Source organism: Silurus meridionalis, chromosome 10, assembly GCF_014805685.1.
Source record: "Silurus meridionalis isolate SWU-2019-XX chromosome 10, ASM1480568v1, whole genome shotgun sequence".
Classification (NCBI taxonomy): domain Eukaryota; kingdom Metazoa; phylum Chordata; class Actinopteri; order Siluriformes; family Siluridae; genus Silurus; species Silurus meridionalis.
This window is the reverse complement of record NC_060893.1, coordinates 7,879,534-7,894,947: the sequence shown is the minus strand read 5'-3', so window position 1 is coordinate 7,894,947 and position 15,414 is coordinate 7,879,534. Positions and strand designations below refer to the sequence as shown.

Here is a 15,414-nt window from a genome sequence, read left to right as displayed (position 1 = left end):
TATGAATACTATCTTTTCTGCCATACTCCTATAAAATGTTAAGCGCAGAACCATTTAGAATGTTAGATAGACACTTGTAATGGTGCAGGAGGCTTTTAGTTTAGCACAACACTGCTCCTTGTGGTCACTCCTGCCATGACTTTGCTTTGACCCTTCCCCCCCCTTTTTTATATATATACATTGTAACTTCTTCTTCTTTCGGCTTATCCCATTAGGGGTCGCTACAGCGGATCATCCGTATCCATAACCACCCCCCACCCCTCTACATCTGCCTCGTTTAAACCAACTACCTACATGTCTTCCCTCACCACATCTATAAACCTCCTCCTTGGCCTTCGTCTTTTCCTCCTTCCTGGTGGCTCCATCCTCCGCATTCTTCTATTGATATACCCCATGTCCCTCCTCTGCACATGTCCAAACCATCTCAATCTAGCCTCCCTCACCCTGTCTCCAAAACGTCCTACATGTCTCTCTAATAATCTTTCTAATCCTCATCCTCGTCACTCCCAATAAAAATCTTCAGCTCTGCCACCTCCAGCTCCGCCTCCTTTCTTTTAGTTTCTAAACCTGTAACTAATTTTGTGATAGTGTTTTAATCTAAACCAGCTTCTGTAGCACAAATTCAGTCGCTGAGACTTCTCAACTATGAAGAAAATACCAAACATAGAAACGCTTTTAACTATTTAGGATGCATTTTGAATTCTCATTTACCAGAAAAATATTGTATAATTTTTAAAAGAAAAATAAATGTTAACCCTCTCTCATTTGTGTGTCCAGTGTAACGCTACATGTGGGGAAGGTATAAGACATAGGACAGTCCAGTGTGTGCGTGGAGTGAAGAATCCTGTCCCTGAGAGTCTCTGTGAGCCCTCAAGCAGACCTGAACTTTATCAGACTTGCACTAGTGCCCCCTGTCAGTATGTGTGGGTAACTGCATCATGGTCACAGGTAACATATTCATATTACTCTTGCATTTAAAATATATTGATGCAGCCACAGGTCAATCATAAGCCTGAGACCGGTAGTGAACAAAGTACACAAACCTTAATATAAAGAATAGATACACTAAGTAAAATATTATTCTTGTAAAAGTGCTCCCTTTAAATATAAAATTGAATAAAAGTATTTGTATGTACTTAAGTATCCAAAGTATTATGATTTATTATGGCTATAAGCAGAGGTGGGAAGTAATGGAGTACAAATACTTCGTTACTGTACTTAAGTAGATTTTTCTGGTATCAGTACTTTACTCCACTATTTATTTTTCAGACAACTTTTTACTTTTACTCATTACATTTTTACACAAATATCTGTACTTTTTACTTCTTACATTTTTAAAACAGACTCATTACTTTAGTTTTAATCCATTGATTTGGTGAAATATAATTTTTTTATTTTCACTGCGCGTCGATTTCAGCCGAACAACCGATTTCCTGTTACTGCGCGTTCAATCCACTGGTGTATAAAGTATGGACTCTCACTCACCACAGAAGGCAGTAAGAAGTTTGGGGTTAATGTGGATGAGACAGAGGGAGTCAGTGATGTAAACATGACTGAGAACAGACACATTCCTGATCATCATCATCTTTTCTCTGCTTGTGTTCTATATGTGGATCTTCAGCCTGCACACATTCATTAGGTAACAAAATTTTTAATTAGTTTTGTATTTATATATATATATATATTTGCTTCAAATATATATATATATGGCTGTCAAAATGTAAATTATTTTAAACGGCATGAAATTTTTTCCTTTCATTACTTAGATATAAAAAAAAATAAATAATTAACTCCAGATAAAAATATTTTTAATCAGTAAACTTTTGTTTTATTTCTGAGTCTCAAATCAAACACCAAAATCCGCCATGATTCTCAAAATTAACCCTCTGGGTGGCGTTTTGTGGGTTTTTCCCTCATAATGGCGACACAAACTTAAATTACTGTCTTTATTGATCGTACAGATAAAAACAATACATCATTTAAATCTGTAAAATGTCTATAATTTTATATATATATATATATATATATATATATATATATATATATATATATATATATAAAATGGTTCGATTCTTACCTCTAGTTTCATATTGAACATTATAAGAAGTTTTTAAAAACAGAACAATGAAGGATCATTAAAATTGGTTGCTGGTAAATCATGGTATATCAGTGGTGCAGGTGTTGGAGATGTGGTTCTTGTACCTGAGTCACTTCTCATAGACTTCGAGTTACTGAGAGAATGTACAGGAAGGAAAATTTTTGACCCTCTACCATCATGAGCTAAGAGAAAACACTGGTCTCCTAACTATAGAAAAGCCAAGAGTCCAATAAGCAAAGGCTTGTTTGCCTCTCCTGTGTTGGTGTAACGGTCAGTGAAGTGGTCGCTGCTATCTGACTCACCCGGTTTGATTCCTACCCCTTAGATTTCCTTTAAATTGTTTAAAATAAAAAGTTTTTAAAAAGAACCAGAACAGGTCCTAAAAATCAGGTTCTTGCAGGAGATCCTGTGGCTCAATTGGAAGAGCTTTACCTCTGGGTTGAGAGGTTGCCGGTTCAAATCCCGGCCAGGGCTCAAAGTTAAGAGTGTGGAAGGTTCCGGTGGCCGTAGTAATGAAGGTGTCAGAAATGGCTGCGTGGAAGGTTGGATGTGGTTTCGGAGGGCGTATCCTGGAGCAGGGGGACAATATCCGGGCATCTGCCCCCCCGGTGTCTGAGTAGCTGAAAAGAGGGGGTTATGAAGCAAAAATGTTCAAAAAAGTATCGACTTAGTTTTGCATATATAAGGAAAAATTCTGCCAAAAACCTATCACCCTTACTTTTTCTGAGGCTGTGAAGCAGCAGGTCTTCACAGCCTTTGTTTACAGTCAACTACCTCATTGCTCACCAGACACTACCTTCCACACAGCTTACCCAGTGTGGGGACAAGCCAGATTCGAACCAGCAACCTCTGAGCGTAGAGGCAAGGCTTTTATCACAAAGCCATCAAGTCCCACAACACACCTTCTTTTTTTGGGGGGTTTATCGTTTGTTTCAGGCTTCAAAGCAAAAAATTCAGACCAGACAGAAACACCGAAAGCAGGATTCGAACCCTGAACCCCACCAACAGCGAAACACCAGTCTTAACGCACTGAACCATCGGGAAGGACCGGCTGTGACAAATGTTTAGAGCAGGTCTATCTTTTCTTTCAAACCATCAACACAAGAATATAATGCTAAAGACAGAAATAGGAAGCAAACCCATGACGTGACTAGCAGGGACAAAGCAGGATTTGAACCATGAATCACACCATTATCGAGGTACCAGCATTAACCCACTGAACTATCAGGACAGACAAGCTGTGAAGTTTGTTTAGAGCAGGTCTATCTTTCTTTTTAACCCATCAAAACAAGAACATGAAGATGTAGGAATCAGGAATTTAACCTACCTCATGACTAGCAGACAGAAAGCCAGGTTTGAACCCTGCCCACCAACATTAGCAAAGTACCAGCCTTAACCCACTAAGCCATGAGAAAAAAACAGGATGGGAAGCTTGATTAGAGCAGGTCTATCATTCTTTTCAAACCATCAACACAAGAATTTAACGGTAAAGAAAGATGAAGGGAGCAAATACAGATGTAAGTAGCACAAGTTGAACCCACATTGTAAATAACAGGAAGAAAGCAGGATTCGAACCAAGATCCCCACCACCAGCGAGATACCAACCTTAACCCATTGAACCATTGGTGAGGACAGGCTAGGAAGCTTGTTTAGAGCAGGTCTATCTTTCTTTTCAACCCATTAAAAACAAAAATATATCGCTAAAGAAAGATGTAGGAAGTGAATCATGATCGTGACTGGCAGACAGAAAGCAGGATTCGAACCCTGAACCCCACCAAAAGCAAGAAACCTGATTTAACCCACGGAACCATAAGGGAAGACAGGCCAGGAAGGTTGTTTAGAGCAGGTCTATCTACCTTTAAACCATCAACACAAGAATATAAAGCTAAAGAAAGATTTAGGAACCAGGAACATAACCTACATCCCAACTAGCAGGCAGAAAGCAGGATTCAAACCCAGATCCTCACCATCAGCGAGGCACCAGCCTTAACCCACTCAACCATGGAAGAGATCAGACTTGGAAGCATGTTTAGATGAGGCAAAAGCCTTAAACCACTGATCGACCACTGCTGAAAAGCATGTGTGCTTTTTAGAGGGTTCATACTTTGTTTCATGCCAGCGCAGTAAGAAAGAAGGCATGTAGGACTGGCTTTGAAACCTTACCACCAGCGTGGACTATATTAAGGACCATGTTCAAGCACAAGCCTTAACCCACTGAGCTACCACAGAAGTGCCTTTTATTTGGTGGAGTTATCTTTCATTAAAGACCAGGAAATCAAGAAATTAATCAAACACAGAATTGAAATGTTTTCAGAGGGGACAAGGTCCAGAAGTTTTATTTACCAACACAGCAACCAGCTCGACCAGGAATCAAACTCATCCTTGTGGGGATACTGACATTAACCCACTAGGCTATCACATCCATCTATCTATCTATCTATCTATCTATCTATCTATCTATCTATCTATCTATCTATCTATCTATCTATCTATCTATCTATCTATCTATCTATCTATCTATCTATCTATCTATCTATCTATCTATATATGATGTGAGGTCCAGTTAACAGCTAAAACAGGTAGCAGTAATAACTACTTTTTACTTAAGTACATGTCAGAGCCAAGACTTCTTTACTTTCACTTAAGTAAAAAGGTATAATCAGTATTTTAACTTTTACCCGAGTATTTTAAAACATGAGTATCTGTACCTCTACTTAAGTAAAGGATGTGTGTACTTTTGCCACCTCTGGCTATAAGGTTATTATTTTATATATATAATAGTCATATTATAATTTTGCCCATAAGACTCTGTGCTTAATCAACTTACTTTATGTGAAAAGACTCTAATGTAAGAATACCAATCTATTAATATATTACAATTTATAAGTCAAACACTGATTAATATTAATTATAATTATTATGAGCCCAAAACATTCTTTTTAACTACTTAAAAAACTAAATAAATGCACAAATAAGGCCACGGATGTTAGGGCAAGTTACAGTCAGGAGTTTTTTTCCATGATTTATTCCTCTCAAAATGTTTTGTTTGAACTGTATGTTGGTGCAGTAGATATCACCAAGCAAAACAAGCTCAACACAGAGCACGAGCTCTACCATGATTGGTGGCTTGCTGCATGCTTGACTAGTTTTTATCCGCTCATCAGAAGTGGCAAAAGTACACACATCCTTTACTTAAGTAGAAGTACAGATCCTCATGTTTTAAAATACTCGGGTAAAAGTTGAAGTACTGATTATACTTTTTTACTTAAGTGAAAGTAAAGACGTTTTGGCTCAAACATGTACTTAAGTAAAAAGTAGTTATTACTGCTACCTGTTTTAGCTGTTAACTGGACCTCACATCATAGATAGATAGATAGATGTGATAGCCTAGTGGGTTAATGTCAGTATCCCCACAAGGATGAGTTTGAGAGTTTGATTCCTGGTCGAGCTGGTTGCTGTGTTGGTAAATAAAACTTCTGGACCTTGTCCACTCTGAAAACATTTCAATTCTGTGTTGGATTAATTTCTTGATTTCCTGGTCTTTAATGAAAGATAACTCCACCAAAAAAAAAATAAATAAATAAATAAATAAATAAAGGCACTTCTGTGGTAGCTCAGTGGGTTAAGGCTTGTGCCTGAACATGGTCCTTAATATAGTATATATATATATATTTTTGTTTTTAATGGGTTGAAAAGAAAGATAGACCTGCTCTAAACAAGCTTCCTAGCCTGTCCTCACCGATGGTTCAATGGGTTAACGTTGGTGTCTCGCTAGTGGTAGGGATCATGGTTCGAATCCTGCTATTTTCCTGCTATTTACAATGTGGGTTTAACTTGTGCTACTTCCATCTGTATTCGCTTCCTACATCTTTCTTTAGCGTTAAATTCTTGTGTTGATGGTTTGAAAAGAAAGATAGACCTGCTCTTATCAAGCGTCCTATCCTGTTTTTTTCTGATGGCTTAGTGGATTAAGGCTGGTACTTTGCTAATGTTGGTGGTCAGGGTTTAAACCTGACTTTCTGTCTGCTAGTCATGAGGTAGGTTAAATTCCTGATCTTCATATTTTTGTTTTGATGGGTTAAAAAGAAAGCTAGACCTGCTCTAAACAAACTTCCCAGCTTGTCCTTCCTGATAGTTCAGTGGGTTAATGCTGGTTCCTTGCTAATGGCATGAATCAGGGTTCGAGTCCTGCTTTGTCCCTGCTAGTCATGTTACCTGTTTGCTTCCTAAGCCTGTCTTTAGCATTATATTCTTGTGTTGATGGTTTGAAAGAAAAGATAGACCTGCTCTAACAATTAGCACAGCCTGTCCTTCCTGATGGTTCAGTGGGTTAAGACTGGCATTTTGCTGTTGGTGTGGTTCAGGGTTCGAATCCTGCTTTCTGTGTTTCTTTCTGGTCTGAATTTCTTGCTTTGAAGCATGAAACGAAGGATAAACCCCCCAAAAAAAGAAGGTGAGTTGTGGGACTTGATGGCTTTGTAGTAAAAGCCTTGCCTCTGAGCTCAGAGGTTGCTGGTTCAAATCTGGCTTGTCCCCACGCTGGGTAAGTTCTGTGGAAATTAGTGTGTGGTGAGCAATGGAGTGGGTGACTGTGAACAAAGGCTGTGAAGACCTGCTGGGTTATAGCCTCAGGAAAAAAAAAAAAAAAAAAAAAGTGAGGGTGGTAGTTTTGCATTTAGGGGGGAGGTGAGAATTTTTTTTTGGGCCAGGAGCCTAAATTGATACTTTTTTGCTTTATAACCCCCTGTTTTCAGCTTCTCAGATGCCAAGGGGGCAATATCCAGGCATCTGCCCCCCTGGCATCTGAGAAGCTGAAAACAGGGGGTTATAAAGCAAAAAAGGTTCAGGATACGCCCTCTGAAACCATCCACATCCAAACTTCCATGCAGCCATTTCTGACACCTTCCTTACTACGGTCACCGGAACCTTGCACACGCTTAATTTTGAGCCCTGGCTGGGGTTTGAACCAGCAACCTCTCAATCCAGAGGTAAAGCTCTTCCAATTGAGCCACAGGATCTCCTGCAAAGACCTGATTTTTAGGACCTTTTATAAAACTTTTTAAACAATTTAACAGATAGCTAAGCGTTAGGAATTGAACCGGGTGAGGCAGATAGCAGAGGCCGCATAACTAACCACTACACTACCAGAGGGGAGGCAAACAAGGGTTTGCTTATTGGACTATTGGCTCTTCTATAGTTAGAAGACCACTGTTTTCTCTTAGATCATGATGGTAGAGGGTCAAAACTTCTCTTTCCTGTACATTCTCTCAGTAACTCAAAGTCTATGAGAAGTGACTCAGGTACAAGAACCACATCCACAACACCTGCACCACTGATATACCATGATTTACCAGCAACCAATTTTAATGATCTTTTATTGTTCTGTTTTTAAAAACTTCTTATAATGTTCAATATGAAACTAGAGGTAAGAATCAAACCAGGAAAGTCTTTCATCATAGATCGCTAATGGCATTACTTTCAAAACTCAAAACTTTGTTAGACATGTAAATAAGCAGGAAAGACAGAGACAAAGACAAAGAGACACAGAGACACAGACACAGCTTTAGAAAGAGTGAGAAACTTTCTGTACCTGAGAGCGACTCTTAATGATCTCATTTACTAAATGAGCAGTAGTGAGTTAAGGGCTTGCTCAGGTGCCCAAAACTGGCAGCTTGGAGGTGTTAAACATGTATCATATTTACAGCATGTGATTATATATGTAAGCATATGTACAGTGATTAAATATAAAGGCTATAACAGTGCAGAGACGTGTGGACATCATTAAGAGCCTTTGCTATGTTTCCACATGGACAGAAAATGCCGGAGAAAATGCACCTCTTCAAGTCAAGTCATATATAATATATAAAATTATAGACATTTTACAGATTTGAATGATGTATTGTTTTTATCTGTACGATCAATAAAGACAGTAATTTAAGTTTGTGTCGCCATTATGAGGGAAAAACCCACAAAACGCCACCCAGAGGGTAAATTGTGTAAAACATGGCGGATTTGGTGTTTGATTTAAGACTTGGCGCAGAAATAAAAGAAAAGTTTACTGACTAAAAATATTTTTATCTGGAGTTTATTTATTCATTTTATATCTAAGAAAGGACGTCGTGGATAAACGTATTTTTTGCCGAAGGTTTTAATTGCACCTCTTTTTTATTTAGTTATTTATTTATGTATTTACATTTTCTATAAAAATGGTAAAACAGAAATGCGCGCTGAATTGATAGCGCGTTAATAAAATTTAGTGCCGTTTAAAATAATTTTAATTTTGACAGCCAAATATATATATATATATATATATATATATATATATATATATATATATATATATATATATATATACACAAAACTAATTAAAATGTTGTTACCTAATGAATGTGTGCAGGCTGAAGATCCACATATAGAACACAAGCAGAGAAAAGATGATGATGATCAGGAATGTGTCTGTTCTCAGTCATGTTTACATCACTGACTCCCTCTGTCTCATCCACATTAACCCCAAACTTCTTACTGCCTTCTCTGCCGGCTGATGCTTAGCTCCATAAACTAGTCTACATCTGTGCTGAGTGAAAGACAGGACTTTATACACCAGTGGATTGAAAAAGACGCGCAGTAACAGGAAATCGGTTGTTCGGCTGAAATCGGCGCACAGTGAAAATAAAAAATATTTCACCAAATCAATGGATTAAAACTAAAGTAACGAGTCTGTTTTGAAAATGTAAGAAGTAGAAAGTACAGATATTTGTGTAAAAATGTAATGAGTAAAAGTAAAAAGTTGTCTGAAAAATAAATAGTGGAGTAAAGTACTGATACCAGAAAAATCTACTTAAGTACAGTAACGAAGTATTTGTACTCCGTTACTTCCCACCTCTGCCGCTCATAAATAAAAAGTAACGACTGATTTAGCAAAAGGTAGTAAAAAGTAAGATATTTGACTTTAAAATGTAGTGAAGTTAAAGTAAAAGTCTCCCCAAATGGAAATACTTCAGTAAAGTACAGATACACAAAAAAGCTACTCAAATACAGTAAGTAATTACATTTACGTCGTTAAAGTCCACAACTGCTTGAGAGTAACTATTTAAATATGAGTAGACAAAGAGGGATTTGCCACTTAGTTGCACTGATGATGCATATTATATTTGTGTGTTTCAGTGTTCTGTGAGTTGTGGAGCAGGTTACCAGCAGAGGATGGTGTCATGCTCTGCAGTTCCTTTTGTTCCCAACCTGCAGGTGTTTGGTGGTCAGTCTTATACCCAGGCTTTGCCTTCCAAATGCCCACAGTCTCCTCCACCAAACACCCAACCATGCCAGCTCCCAGCATGTGTACTGCCTGTGTACTGGAAAGTTGGTCCATGGAGCAAGGTGTGTGAGTGTATCTGCTTATCCTCTATGCTCTCTATGCTGTATGTATTTTACAAATCTTTGTAGTTTAAAGTTTGCCTGCACTGCCATGCCATTTCTACATTGTTTTCTTCAATTTTTCTGTTACGTTTCGTTCACAGTGTTCTCAGACATGCGGTGCTGGAGTGATGCAGAGGACAGTCGAGTGTCTCACCGATAAACATCTTCCCTCTCAAAACTGCTCATTATCCAGCCGACCTCATTCCCAGGCAGCTTGCAGACAGAGACAATGTTAGTATTATAAAATTCTTAGTAGATATCTTAAAACATTAACATGAATATTAATTTTATAGACATTCTTCTGAAATATTGCTGTATATGTGTGTTTGTATGCGTGTGTGTGTGAGTGTGTGGGTGGGGGGGTGTATGTGTTAGAGTGTGTGTGTCAGTTTCTTGGACGTCCACCACCTTAATATCTCAGCTCCAGTCTTTCACACATGGCTTCACTCTGCATTGCCTGTGGCTGTTGCTCATACACATATGCTTTATGATAATATTTAATTGTCTTTACAGAACTGGATTTGATTCTTCTTAGTGAAAAAATAAAAAATAAAATGTTAAGTCTGGATTGAAGTGAGGATTTTGATATACATCTTAGTTTAAAGTTATTTTATCCTTCAAGCAATAAATATCCAGGTCTTCATTATGAAGGACGGCTTTTAAAACCAGCTGATGTATGCTTTTCGATCAGTATGCCTCAGTATTACCTCATGTTGACCCTAACAGAGAGAACATTGGGTGCCAAGGACTTTTAGGTTTCTTTTCTGACTTTCATATGCTCTGGCACGTAGCTAGAGATTTCTGCTGCACATTTTCCTGCCAAGTCAGGCTTTGGGAGTTCTGCATTTGTGTATTACTGCCAATCGGTGATTCCAAGGACACGTTTTCAATCCACATGGAAATGACTTTATGCAAAAGAATAAGCTGGTTTTAGTGCAGCATTATGTAAAACACAGAGACTCATACATTGGGTGTAGATTTTCTTCTCCGTTTCCATTTTTGTAGTTTAAAATTTTCTTTGCTGTGCTTTTTGAGGTTACATTTGTTTGTTTTAGGTGAAATGGCCTCCAATTGCAGGGAACTACAGATGAGAGAAGGCATTCAAAAAGATGGTGAACATCATCTCCGAGTTAAATCAAGAGTCCTTCAGATTTATTGTGCAGAAATGCAAACAAGCTTTCCAAAGGAGTATGTGACCCTACGCAGTGGCCACACTGACAATTACTCAGAGGTGTATGGATACAGGTAAGTTTCTTCACAATCATATTTGAGTAAGTTAAGAAATTATTGAATGCTATGCTTTTGCTTCCCTATGAAACAAAAAAGTATGTAGAAAAAAAAAACAAATACACAGATAAGGTACTAAATGTGTGACTGAATGACTGATGTGCTGAATAGGTGAAATGAAAGGAGGGAAGAAGGATAGGAAGAAAGAAAGAAAGAAAGAAAGAAAGAAAGAAAGAAAGAAAGAAAGAAAGAAAGAAAGAAAGAAAGAAAGAAAGAAAGAAAGAAGGAAACTGTAATACAGAATGGCAGAGGTTTAAATAAATGACTGAATATAAGACAGTCTGAATAAGTGACTTAATTAAACAAAAAATGTATGAATGAGTAACTGAAAAAAGATTAACTGGATGTTTAAGGGAATTAATAAATAAATGAAGAACTAAATGATAGTGTAAATGAATGAATGAATGAATGAGTGACATGAATGAACAAATGATTGAAGAACTGAATGACAGTGTAAATGAATGAATGTAATTGAATGACTGACTTGAATGAAGAACAGAATGACAAAGTGGCTTTGTTTGAATTAATTAATTTTTATAATGATTCTTACACCGTTCTTTGTTTTTGTTTGTCTTCTAGACTGAATAACCCATTCGAGTGTCCGCATAATGGTAGCAGACGTCAGGACTGTGCTTGCAGAAATGACTATCCTGCAGTGGGCTACACTCTGTACCACAGAGTAAGAATGGACCTTAGCACCATGCGAATAATCAGTAAGTCTGCTGTACTGTAAATGGATACCTGATGCTACATTTGAAATGCATTTAGCTGGACAACACAGAGCTTTATAGTCTTTAATAAAATTCAGTGCAAAGAAAATGTATATGCTCTTCAAATCATCTCCATCCTTCTTTCCTGAAGCTTGTATTATGAGACATGATCTCACTGTAATGGGATTTAGCTGTACCAGCAGGCACTTCTCATGTGTTATGTTTAACCAGCTTGTGCTCTTTTGTATTGTTTAACACAGCCACAGATGCACAGTTTTCTAAAACTCTCCTTGGCCACCCTGTTCCCTTTGGTAGTGCCGGTGACTGTTATAGTGCTGCCAGATGCCCACAGGTAGGGATCTGAACTGCCACAACCACTGCTGCCTGAATAGGCACAACAACTGTAAAGGAACGGTAAAAAATACTAACTGTCTTATTGTTGATCAGGGTCAGTTCAGCATCAATCTCACTGGGACAGGACTGAAAGTGGCTGAATTGACTAAATGGGTGCCTCAAGGCAACTATGTCTCAGTCAAAGTCCATCGATCGGAGGTAAGGCCTTTGATTCTAATTAATAAAATTTGACTCAATAATACAATTTAGTCCCATAGTAATATAAGATGCACCTTTAGCCTGATAAGGCAATATTTATGTGCATCATTTTACTTAACTTGTTAAGTATCTTCCTGCCAGGATGGAACACGAATCTACGGGCGCTGTGGAGGTTTCTGTGGAAAGTGTCTTCCTCATCCTCATACTGGTCTCCTTGTGCAAGTCCAGTGAAAGACTGTCAAATCATGTCTGCAGGTGCGCAGATTAAAATTTCCACCAGGGGCGTATTTCGTGAAAAACGATCACATTACACTGAGCTGCACGAACTCACGTGAACAATGGTTGATCTATAAAATGTATTTAACATGCATATGACCACTGGTGGTTACCTTGTTGGTGCACTGAGGCTTTATGTCTCTTCTTAATGGGAAATGTCCTGTTACTCTGGTTAATGATCATAACTGTAGTGAGTTACAGCTGAAGTTTTCCCTTCATTATCACCAAAAGAAATGTCACATCCATACACAAACACAGCATCTGTGCTGGGTCAGAACTACACACAGGACATGTGAAAATTAGTAACAGTATATAACATGCACAGTATATATCAAATCTCAATATTGTTATATATTGGGCCTGTCTGTTTTTCCACATGAGACAGTAGACGGTATTTCCAACGTTGTTCTTCAGTTTGGTCACAAATTAATCAAGTTTCTTCAAAACCTAAACAACAACCAGCACTCTGACTGATAAAGTTGACTGATATAATTAAAGAGTATCAAAAAAGCTGTGAAAAAGTGTTATTGGAGCTTTAACATTTAACATTAGTACACACATACTGTAAAACAGACTCATTCCTCCATTGGGTGGGTTTGTAACAATATTTGTAACCTCTCTTGTCTTACTTGGTATAGGACACGTTCACCTCATACCACACAAGTATTTATTCCTAACCAGGGAAAATAGTGGAAATGTAGTTATTCAGTATGCAAATACACTGATTATAGTAAGAATTCTAAACAAGGCTAAGCCTAAAGCACTAGTAAAATGAATAGTGTTTCTATAATAGTGTTTGATCCTAACTGAACAATGTTTTCTTTTACATTCACAATCACAGAAGTATGTGATCTAAAAGCTTGACATTTGTACACTTGCAATATGTATATGATAAACTTCATACGCAATCATTTGGGCAGTGTCTGCTCCAAAAGGGATTTTTTTTTTTGATGATCGTGGAACATTTTAGCTCCAAAGGCTTAGCCAGGAGTAAAAAAAAGGAACTACTGAATGATTGTCCCCTCAATTAATGTGCAACAGCACTGACTGAAGGGAGGTAGGTAGATTTTTGATTAAAAAAAAGTAATATTTTTTCATGAAACATATTTTTAAAAGAGAAGAACCTGAAAACAGCAGATCGCTAAATCTTAAAATTGTGAGAATTAAGGATCTCATCGACCAACATGAGCGTTCACATTATCCTGATGAGCGTTCAAAGTTAGGCTTCGTAATTATAATCATACCGTACCTTAAAGCTTTGTTTCAAAGCCAGTCGCAAAGCACTGCAAAGAACTGTGAAGTAACTATAAATCAAGTTTATTGCTGTGTATATAGCCAAGAAAGTGAATAACCTGTGGGGTAAAATAATTATTAAAGAATTTTTTTTTTATAGCTAAAGAAGACACCAGGGTTGTTTTTAGAATGTTGCAAATAGAGTATGTTATTTTTACCAATTGCAATTTGAGGTATATTACAATGTGATTGGCCGTTGTAAAACTGGAAAAACTACAATCAATTGTTCCATTCTTTTATTCAATCAATAAAGTCATTTATTTAGCCAAGTATATGTGTTTCAGATGCAGATCGGCCGTTATAACCTGTGATAGATTAACAATCTGACCCTACCTCCTGCAAAGTTGGTTATTCAAAATATGGTCGTTTTTTTTTCAATTTGTTTATGTATTCGTTTGTTTGTTTGTTTGTTTTGCTATTTATGTATGACGGTATTTATATTGTAATGATGTCTGTAGATATGTACATTGTGTTGTCGCTATGACTACTACCAATGGCAAAACCTTAGTTTTCAGTGTTACAGGAATGGCATTACTTGTTAGTAAGCGATTAACTTTCGAAAAATAAGTATTAAATTGCTGGTGCTTTTTTTTTTTTTACTACTGAAATTACCTCTACAATTAGGTCGAAAATAAGAGGTCTAGAGGTTCTTATTATTATCTACATAACAGAGACTTTGTGGTACATGTAATTTCATGCTTAGGTGTGATGTTGGCCTGTTAGTTAAGTGCGTTGCACCACATGTAACAGCTGCCACTTTTGCCTTTGATGTTAGAAGCAACCAGGAGCGATTTGGAAACAACCTGATCTGGCACTCTATACTTAGACTAAAGTCTTCACTTGTGGGTGCATGTACACCAATCAAGGGACTTTCACACATCATCTCAGTTCATTTTCATTTAAAAGAGCAGCAGTCTTATATAAATCTATGAGCAGCTAACATTACATTGGTTATTGTTGTTTTGACAGGCAACTGAACTCCGAGGTCTGTATCAGAAATAAAACAATTACGAGATGCACAATGTGCCAAGAAATGTGTAGAAACGTGTCACTTCTGTATTCATAAAATAATAGTTTGAAATGGTACACTTTTTTTAAAAAACATGTATACTTGAAATGCAAATAATGAATAGTCATTATGTCTAGGTACAAATGATGAAATCAAAAAACGGGCCCATTGGCCATGTATTATCCAAAGATGTTTTACAGAGGCCATTTTTTTTTTTTATCTGTATGATTGGTGTGGATTTTTTTATAATAAAATCATGAATTATGCTATGGTGCTATGTTTAGTAGTAAGAAAGGATATGTGATCAATCCTGTAAGACATGCCACTGTACTAACTCTAATTTAAAAGAGCAATAAAAATGAATTAAGTTGAATTACCTGTTTTGTTGTTGACTATTACGCTGGTATGCTTAAAAACATTAGAAAAGAAATAATACAAGTCTACATCTGCTCTATAACAGTACACTCACTCATCCAGTTAGATATGGTATAGTGCAAGAAATAAGTTAAAGTCATATGTCATATTGTGTCACAATACAATAACTGTCTCTCTGATCTTCATCTAGTCACAGCTTTCAGTTCAGTCAACATACATCATCTGGAATGTATTCACAGCGCGTCAGTTTTTCCACGTTTTATGTTACAGCCTTATTCCAAAATGGATTCAATTCAATATTTTCTTCAAAATTCTACAAACAATACTCCATAATGAAAACGTGAAAGAATAGATTTGCACAATCTCCGTGTCGCTTGTCTTGGAGCGGAGCATGCTAGATC

At 37.2% G+C, this 15,414-nt stretch overlaps 1 protein-coding gene across 1 annotated transcript in view; it reads left to right on the top strand.

Moving 5' to 3' along the window:
* The window catches only part of LOC124392509 (A disintegrin and metalloproteinase with thrombospondin motifs 20), a 106,946-nt gene extending 91,951 nt beyond the window's left edge, over positions 1–14,995 (top strand). Inside the window, exons 31-38 of the mRNA XM_046859613.1 lie at positions 778–948; positions 9,263–9,472; positions 9,613–9,742; positions 10,567–10,756; positions 11,378–11,511; positions 11,769–11,860; positions 11,956–12,060; positions 12,202–14,995. Coding sequence (XP_046715569.1) covers positions 778–948; positions 9,263–9,472; positions 9,613–9,742; positions 10,567–10,756; positions 11,378–11,511; positions 11,769–11,860; positions 11,956–12,060; positions 12,202–12,291 — 1,122 coding nt within the window. The 3' untranslated portion in view covers positions 12,292–14,995. The remainder of the gene's footprint in view (positions 1–777; positions 949–9,262; positions 9,473–9,612; positions 9,743–10,566; positions 10,757–11,377; positions 11,512–11,768; positions 11,861–11,955; positions 12,061–12,201) is intronic.
* The last annotated feature ends 419 nt before the right edge of the window (positions 14,996–15,414 follow it).